At 35.1% G+C, this 9,627-nt stretch overlaps 2 protein-coding genes across 2 annotated transcripts; both read right to left on the bottom strand.

Moving 5' to 3' along the window:
- Nucleotides 1-473: 473 nt before the first annotated feature.
- On the bottom strand, nt 474-2,085 carry LOC132757849 (uncharacterized; the record flags this gene model as incomplete). Its single annotated transcript, XM_060749295.1, is given in 2 exon segments — nt 474-630; nt 1,525-2,085. Coding segments are annotated over 2 exon segments (247 nt in total), but the record flags the coding sequence as incomplete, so codon positions are not given.
- A 4,591-nt stretch (nt 2,086-6,676) lies between these two features.
- Nucleotides 6,677-7,778, bottom strand: LOC132757848 (uncharacterized). The gene is made up of 2 exons (XM_060749294.1): nt 7,131-7,778; nt 6,677-6,909 (listed from the first exon to the last, which is right to left on the bottom strand). The coding sequence occupies exons 1-2, from the start codon at nt 7,387-7,389 to the stop codon at nt 6,725-6,727; spliced, it is 444 nt and encodes a 147-aa protein (XP_060605277.1). The 5' UTR covers nt 7,390-7,778; the 3' UTR covers nt 6,677-6,724.
- Nucleotides 7,779-9,627: the final 1,849 nt, after the last annotated feature.

The following is a 9,627-nucleotide window of genomic DNA, read 5'->3' as shown; positions in this document are numbered from 1 at the left end:
ATAAATGGATGGAACTGGGGCAAAATTTAAGTTTTCTTCATTGAAAACTTCTTTGTGTTTCTTTCATTGCTTTAAAAGCCTCACAAACACTTTCCTGATCAAGAAAGACCTCAGCTGCCCCTCTGTGCATTATATCAGGCATAAATGAACACCTGAGTAGAAACACCACATTCTGTAATAAGCTAGCAGGATAGGTTCCTTACATGAAAGAATCCTAAAACCTGACAGGATTCAAACCCACAGTGTTGAGGGTGAAACAAGAGAATTGGTAATGTAGTTAGGAATTTCTTTCTTTTGGTATACCAGTATAATATAATAGTGTTAAAAAAGTGGAAAAGCAATAATAAAACTCTAAGGTTTGAAGTTAAATAAGATGGTTGCTTGAGAAAAAAAAAATCTTTCATTTCACCCTGTTGAGAAGATCATTCTACAAAGGAAACATCATTCATTGGGAAAGAAGACAAAAACCTTACTTTTGAGGCAGAATCCAAGGAACTGTGACTTAATGTCTTCATGATCCTCCAGGAAGCCTTTCCCCGACGACGATCCAAGATGGCTGAGCGTGCCGTCTGCAACACTTGCTGTAAGTATAACAGACTCTTCTTCTGCTGTGGCGGCCAGCTGTTCAACCTGGTAATAGAATCAATACAGGAATGTAGAAAATTACTTATGAAAAGCTTTGGTAATGCCTCAGACAATACACTCAAGGTTATTTTCAGGGAGTAAAAGGATGACGGGCAAACGAAGCAAGGGCAATGACGGTGTCTTTGATTACAGTCATTACTGGATCATACCTATTGTATTTGTCAGAATGATAGAGGGTCGTAAGGACAAAGAACTTGGCTTGAGTGATTTTCGTACCCAGTTTATTTTGTACTTCTAGTGTTTCGCACCTAAACATTAATCATATACATGAACTCGATTTAAAAAATTAAGTTAATAAAACATGGTTTTAATGTACACGTATATTATGCACAATTCTCAGGCCATCCTTGAAAAAATGTTTGTATGCAGTAACCCGACCCAGAATTTTCAAGGTGGGTAGGTAGGTCGATTTTTTTTTTTTTATTGAACTGTACTCCCAAATGGAATTTCAAAATGCTGGACAATATATGCTTTGATAATCTGGTAACAATTAATAAATTGATAACTGAATTCGAATTTAATAAGAACTAGATTTTATTTCTTCAATTAACCTTTAAAAGAACGAAAACAAAGCACAAGGCATAATTTTCTGAGACAAAAAAAATAAATTTTTATCCAGACCATGAAAAAAAATTTGAGTAGTGGCAAATTTTATGAGTCGGTGGCGTTACAGCAAACATACATTTTTTTAAGGATGGCCTCATGTCTCCGTGGATAAAAGAAATTTCCCATGAATAACTAGCATGTAAATGTAAAATTCCCAATTTGAGCCCAAACCAAAACAATGCATTTTTTCCAATTTATTCGGTACCAGGCAGCACAATTCCCTAAGCAGGGCCTCGGGTTGAAAAAATGCTGCGGTCAAAATAGAAGACTTACCAGTTGCTGAATCTGGCTCTTCAGAACAGCCTTCAGTATCACCTTATAACCTGGTACATCTTTTATAATGTCCAGGTCTGGGGCTGCCATTGTGTCTACCAAGATTATTCCCTTGTGTTTGCACTCTCTGATCTCCAATGACTTTTCGAGCAGTTAAAGGCTTACAGTTAACTATTTCACACCGTCAGTTATGTTTTTTCTTTGTCTGGTCGCTAAATAGGAACAACCTTAAGTCCAATTGAGAAGGTAAAAACAGCACAGTTATTGTGAACACTTCACTCCAAGCTCACGAAGACATTAGAAAATAATGGGAGTCTTTTCGTACACTAGATATATCAGTTATGACTTCTTAAATTATATATGAAAACATTGTAATTTTACAACGACAGATTTGCAGAAGCTTCTTTATTCATTTACCACAGGAAAGTCTTTATTGAGCGGGAATCTTGAACTGGGAAGGCATCATCATACAATAATAATCTTTTTAGGAGAACTTATATTCCTGCACCTATTAGAGAAGAATATCTCTTCTACCTGAAACAGAAATGATTTTTATTAACCAACTTTTTCTATATGACCAATACATAACTTGTATATAAAGAAAGCATTCATAGATATTAAAGCTGCATTGCCTACAGACAAGCTAGAAATTTTTCGAGAAAATCAACTTGAGGAAAACAAAATAAGATTTTAAGGAAAGCAAAAGGATTCAAGTAATAATTTACATGATGCTATGTGCTAACAACTAATATTGCAGTGTTTATCACCATATTTCTATACGAGTGATGGTGACTAACCCAGTAAGGGCTATTTTGCATAATAATTTTGACCTTTTTTTTTTTGGTAATTCATGTGGATTTTAAGGGCAGTTTGCAATGTTTAAATTATTTTTTTTCATTCATTTCACAATATTTTATAGTGTTTTATAGTTTAAATACATTTATATTTTTTTTCACAAAAATTACTTAATTAGCATGATTCTGGAGGCATGCTGCTTTAAACTTTTTTCTAAATAATTTTAAGTATGACATTCAGCCATTTATATTATGACAAGATATCAAATAGATCTATCAGAAATACATTCATCTTTAATTAAAAAATTACAACATTTGTAATTTTGCTGTTTATAGTTATGTTACTAAATAAACTGATACATACATGCATCGTTTTATTTCAACCTAATGTTTGGTCAATCTAAAATAAATATTTTTAAAATGAAACATCCAACACTCCCAAAAATGTAATTCGCACAACTTTAATGGGAAGTCGCGAAATCGTGTGAATGCACGTCTTCTAGGCTTAAAGAGGGGCCATCATTCTGCCCTTTCAGACACTGAGAATACAGACCCAGGACAAGTCACCATTCATTTCCTTAATTGTTATAAATTAATATAATCTACCAACAGATGACCTGTATATTTTGAAGGAATGATAGTATCATACTAAATAATGTATGCAAGGCAATTTTTGTGATGATACAATTTTGATACACAGGAGGCCAATGAAACCATTTTATGGCTCACCAATCAAATCACTGTAAGGAGTTTGTGGAGATTTTCGGAAATATTCGGAGCATGATAGGTTGAACACCACAAATTTATTCATTTCTGTTTACACAACAAATTTATTTGTTTCTGTTTACGGTACAAAATACCTGCAAATTTATTTATTTACGTAGTGCAAGAAAGATCTGGTCTACATGTATACTGAACATGCAGGGATTTTTTTTTGGCTTCATTTATAGCCGTTATTGGGTCATATTCCCAATTGAAAATAGTATATTATTTTCCCAATCCACAGAAAAAAATTCCCAATTGAAAGTTACAAAATAAAAATATTGAATAGAAATTCTAAAATCTTTGCAAATAAGGGCTGGTGTCTTCACTGTACAGGGCTGCCAACAGCAAATTGCAAAATCAGCGGAAAATACGCCGGGGGTTAAGGGGGCTGCGCAAGCCCCCTTTGCAGGTCCAGGGCAGAGCCCTGGTGGGGGACCAGGGGGCAAAGCCCCCGGAAGCTCCTGGATTCTGATAATTTGGTATGCCCTAAAATCAATTTCCTGGACTCTAAATTTGACAAACATCTGACATTTTGACGCATTTTGACAACAGACAAGAGTGACAATGTAAACTGTAATTTGATTGGTTATCCTAAAATAGAATACCGGAAAAGACTCGATATGACCAATGAGAAAAGGGCTTACAGACATACCATAGGTGGCTAGCGTAACGATAAAAGCCGAAGCGTGCCGGTTTTTGGGTACTGTATAAAATATGACGAATGAATTTATTGTCTTTGTCGAATTTACATCGATCTCAAAAATGACCCAGGAGCTCACGAAATCCGCAGATTTCCGCGGATCCGCGGAATATCGGCAGCCTTGACTGTAATAGTGCTTAAATATTTGAAGATGCCATCATCAGTCTGAGAAATAAGGCATATGCCCGATGCCCGAGGCTGGTAAAATCCAATTCGGGCCTTTAAAAATCCAAAGATTGTAAGCCCAACGGGCCTTTGAATTCAGAATGTGTTTTCATATAAAATTAGTTTCAATATTTTTCCGAAATAATTGTGTAGTACTTCATCAGTATATGTACTTCCAATAATATTTGTGTAATGCATGTATGTCAATCATTTATGCATAATCTATATTATTATCTACAGCTATTCAGTATTGGTTAGTGTAAATGCTCCAGTATAATCATAAATGTTCGCGGGTTAAATAACAAGTTATGGTAAATTTCTGTTGAAGAATTAATTTGTTTTTAGATTGACCCATTTAGATTTGTGAACAACAAACATAAATTGGCTAATTTAAATATCTTAACCCTTTCCCCCATGAGCATATTGTGAAAAATGGCCGTTTTCACTGAAAAGTCTCCTGTTACAAGTTCAAACTGCTATGAAACTATGAAAAATGCTTCAATACTAATCATACTTGGCACAAATGTTGACTGGACCATTGCCTTTGTAACGACATGCTCAGTCTTCAATTTCCTGTTACCATGGCAACGAGGGGACATCTCAAAATTGCCAAAAATCACTATTTTGCCTCGATTTTTCCCATCAAAATTTATTTCAAAGTGCTGCAACTTCTCAAGAGATAGAGTCAAAGGCTTTTCAGCGTTGGTTACACGTTACATTATGATAGACCAGGGGTCATTGTTAGCCTCTCACAAGTCCAAAATTTTCGTGGCGATGAGGGGGACTCCGCCCCCTTCAAACCCCCCTAACAGAAGGGGGTACATCTTTTGGATGGGGGGCGGCGCCGAAAAAGTGCTCATTTTTTTTAGCAACATTTCTCAAACGAAAACATGTGTTTGGGGCCCAAATACGACATTTTTTCACTATTTGAGGCCTAAAAAAGGGGGGGGGGGGGTCGAAAGTGCGTTGTTTCGCGTATATATGAGGTAAAGGGTTAAGTGAAACTGGTGATTGGGGATATAACATAAAATATTGTTGCTTTTATTTTGCACAATAAATGTTTTGGGCCTGTGATATTCTGTCTATACTTCTGTCTGGGTTGAAGGCCCAAATGGCCTAAAATGATCTAAAAATGTAATTTCGCAGACTGCATCATAGACAGAAATTGTTCGCATCCATTTTATCACTGCAAAATTTCAGTCATGCATTTTTCCCAAATTTTTAACAAAACACCGCTGAAATTCCCAATTCCATGGGTATGGGTTTTGTAACTTCCCAAAATCCTGAAAAAAAATCCCTGACATGTTATGCTTGATGTTTAAGTTAAAAGAGCTTTCCGGGCCATAGGTATCACCTAATTTCGTATTACCAATAATGAGAATAACCCAAACCAGTGAAACATAGTAAGATTCAGCAAATGACACAGATCACATCATTTTATTTTGCCTTTCCACTAAGGGGCCATAGAATAGTCAAGCTGGCGCTCGACTCCACTTTCTACATTCTTCTAAGATAAATTGAGGTTGGCTCATGACTGTATTTGTCTAGTAACGATTGGTTAGCGCGATATTGGAAGAACTCGGATTTCCCGCTTAACCAATCGTTACTTGACGTTATAATCCAGGGGTCTCTGGGACGCTTATTTCGGCGTCCCGGTACGCATGTTTATTACAGCTGGACGCAAATATTTCAGAGCAAGGATTCCACGTACGCTTAATTTTGCATGGGGACGCATAAACATGACCGATTGTTTACAACCACAAATACACAAATGCGTCAGCGCGTGTCAGTCTATAGGTAGGCGGTCCTATGCACATCGACCCATGAAGCGATTAGCCAATCAGCGATAACGCTTCCAATCATTATCACGCAATAGTGATCAGACTAATGTATACACGCGCTGTACAGTACATGTAATTACCAGATATAACACAAGGTGATAGATCAACAGTTGATTGGAAATTAGCAAATTTTACCGACAAAAGGATAAAATTACCGCAAGTTTAAAGACTGTTTTCTCAATTACAAATGAGTGTAATTTTGAATGATTGTCGAATATGTTCAGCATAATAATGATTGTCGATTATTTTCAGCATTTTCTAGGCACAATTTTGCTTTAGTTTCATTCTTGCAAAATCTTTCTATAAGAGTATTAAGAATTTAAGATATTGTGCTGAAATGCCAGGTACACATACGCTTTTCTTTGATATTTAGATTCTATCCGAAAATTGATCCGAACATCGGCGATTTCACGTTCGCCAGAAACCCTAAAATTTCGCAAAATTCTCGGTTTCCAAGCCAAACATGCGAATGAATTGTTCCTTTATTATTTAATCAACATTAAATCTTTAAATATCAATCTTCAATTTGCCCCCTTTTGAAGATATTTGCTAAAATAATTGTCGATCGGATGAATCTCTTACACACTATGTGAAGCTGTACACGATTTTCCTATCAGGGAATTCCCCAGGATTTTTTTTAAGCGCTGCATTTTTTTAATTAGACGGGGTTGGTGCGGGAGGGGGTCTTGACCCCATACCGCGTGTCGATATTTTTTGCCATTTTAGGTGTCAAGATACTGCTGTGGGCTGTTTTCAAACAAATATTGAAAGCTCTTCACTTGATAAACATTTTCTTAATTTTTATTATTTACTTTTGACCATTTCCAACAATTCAAATAAATAAACAATTATATATAAACACAAGTTCACAACATTATGTATGTGTGTCCCATTTAAATGAGTATATTTCAGTTGTTTTTTCTTCATTAACATCATTAAAAGTGGGCCTGTCTTCTAGGTTTGTTGTCCTTCAATGCCTTGACTGCCTTCTCAAAGTTGAAAGATTCTAATGGGGGTCCTTGAAGGGAGACGACAAGAAGATAGTTAAGAACATTAACAGAGAGACAATTCCTGTTTTCAGTCTTAACTCTCTTCAGGCAGCTAAATCCTTGCTCACAATCTGAAATTAATAAATGAAAGTAATCATTTATGTTAACCTCATGTCTTTTATTTATATTGTTTGTTTGCTGTGAATTTTTGAAAATTTAAAACTTCCAGCCTGTTTAAACTTAACTAAGTAAAAAAATTTATATTTGAAATGTTGAAAAACTTCTAGCTAAGTGTTACACATCTGCAACTGTCATTGGAATTTCAAGAATGAATGAATTTAATAATAATTACCTGCAGTAGAGGTTGGGAGGAGGAGACCCACAGCAACAATTCTGTAAAGAGCTGGATGACTGGTAGAAAGGTTGCCAGTAATCCAGGTCATGGTCTGGTCGGCTGACTGATCAGTCCCTTCTAGACTGGCACGTACCTGGTGCCAGTGGCTGCTGCACTGCTCTATATCTACACCAAAGTGCCTGGCCAGCTCCTGTATGTCCTGACAAACCAATGCTAAGGGGTAGGACAGTAGAATGCACTTCACAAAGCTGTCCATAACAGGCTAGATTAAAGAGGGCCTGCAAAATTAATATTTTTTTCATTTTGGGGATTCAGTGAACAGAAACAGATTACAAGATATTTTTAATTAAAAAAGAAAATGACCAATTGGCTGTCACTAAGTGGGATTGTTGATGTAAAGTTTTTGTTGTTGTTTTCACTCAGTTGCAAGTTGATAATGAACAGTCGTAAATGTTTTCAATGTTAAAGTAGCCATCAACCAAATTTATTTCTGAATATCTATGCAGTTTAATCCAAGTAAAATACGATTATCATGTATATATTAAAAAGCAAAATGATCCTGAGACAGTTTCAACGACATTGCTCACAAAAAAAACTCTTAAAATTGATAGTGAACTAGGCTTCCCTTATTCATGTTAAACATATTATTTTTTGAAATCTTAATACTACAGTACTGCTTAGACATAGCGATCGTAAGAAAGTGAAAGATGAAATTGAACATTACACTTATATCAATACAATTAACCCATTCATCCCTAAATATCAAACTGTTATATCGCATGTCAATCAATGCCAATTATATTATCAAAACAATAAAAGTTATAACACCTACCTGAAACATGTAAATATCACACATGTCGCGGTTAAATTGCACCCATCTCAAAACACGGTAATTGACAACACCCGAAAGTGCACCAACAGTCGTCTGCAGACATCGATGACAGGTGTCTGTGACGTCACACAGTCTACAGGCAATCAGTGTATCGGGTTGTGTATACGCCTCGGGTAATTATCTACACAGGACATGTATATTGGCTTGTTTATTTGGCTAATTGGGGTTAACTTATAGACACAATAGAAAGGAATATCGGTCATTTTTTAAAGCGCTATGATAATTCTAAGCGCATCGGGATTTCTTGTTCTGAAATTTTAGCGCATCGGTGCCGATGCTCTAAAAGCGCCTGGGGAATTCCCTGCCTATTCATCCCGCTAAACGCTGCCTATATACATTTACAGTTTTTTTTTTACAAATACAAACTTTTTGTCTTTAGAGTGGACTTATTTAACCAGAATAAAATTTGATTTGGTATAAAAGTGAGAAAAAAAAAATGATTTCCATGTGTTGATGCATTATAATGAAATAATTTCATAATAAATATTAACAACAAAACAATAATTATACTATGTAGTTCAGAGTTTCTTTTGAATAACTATAAACTTTGGAAGTCTCTTGAAGATTCAAAATATCAGCAATGTTATTGTGAGCATTGAATGACTAATCTGTAAACATATTAATTGCGACGCGCTTTTGGACTCCAACTTTTTCAGGGTTGGGAGTCCATGGACTCCATGTTTTAAAGTCCTAGAGTCAGTGTACCCGGAGTCGTACACTTTTTTAAGTAAAAATAAGAAAATTATCTTATAGTTAAAAATTCTTCTTATAATAGATATTATTTTGAAAATTACATCCTTTGCCCATAAAAACAGATAACCGAAACATTTCTGTCTTAAGTAGGTCATACTTCTAGGCGCACTTGATTTTAAGCAACAGGAATGGACCAAATATGATAAATAGTGGACTCGGTTCCGCACACTAGGCCATTTTTATACTGAAAGGTTATTTTACATCTTAAACATGTTTTATGAATTATTTAACATCTGTAAGTCCAGATAAGTTATATTTCTTTGCAAATTTTCAGGACTTCAAATAAATTTAATGCACATTCTCACTACAGTATACAAACATTTATTTCCAAGCATAGTAGCACACAGGAAACATGTAACAGCAATTGAAATATACTTTTTACCACTTGTACTTTGTAGGTAGTAAAGACAGACATAAAACATTATTATTGAAGATTTTTTCATCTGTTTAGTTATGATTTGTTCGATTAAGAGTTTGGTATCATTTTAAACAAAAGAATCAAGGTGAAATGACTTGACATTTGGTAATTGGGAGAAGTTAATTCATGTGCATATATTTCATAAGTAACAACAAATTTGCCATAACAAAAACATACATTTCTTTTCAAATATATATTTTATAATGATCTTAACATTAAAATAGAAATTAGCATGGTTTAATTGCTGAATAAGTTGCTTTTATGTGTGACCTACACAGCCATGTACATGTATTTACATTTTCGTCTGCACTGTCTAGGGAGAGGCTGGGGTGCAAGATCCCAGATTATGTCATATCCTGTTGAAAACATGCCAGTTCAGTGAAACACAAATGAAAACTTAATAAATTGATTTGATTTTTTTAAGAAAAAAT

Source organism: Ruditapes philippinarum, unplaced genomic scaffold (genome assembly GCF_026571515.1).
Source record: "Ruditapes philippinarum isolate M1 unplaced genomic scaffold, ASM2657151v2 ctg21748_1_1_1_1, whole genome shotgun sequence".
NCBI classification, from domain to species: Eukaryota; Metazoa; Mollusca; class Bivalvia; order Venerida; family Veneridae; genus Ruditapes; species Ruditapes philippinarum.
The sequence above is the reverse complement of the archived record's forward strand: the minus strand, read 5'-3'. Positions and strand labels throughout refer to the sequence as shown.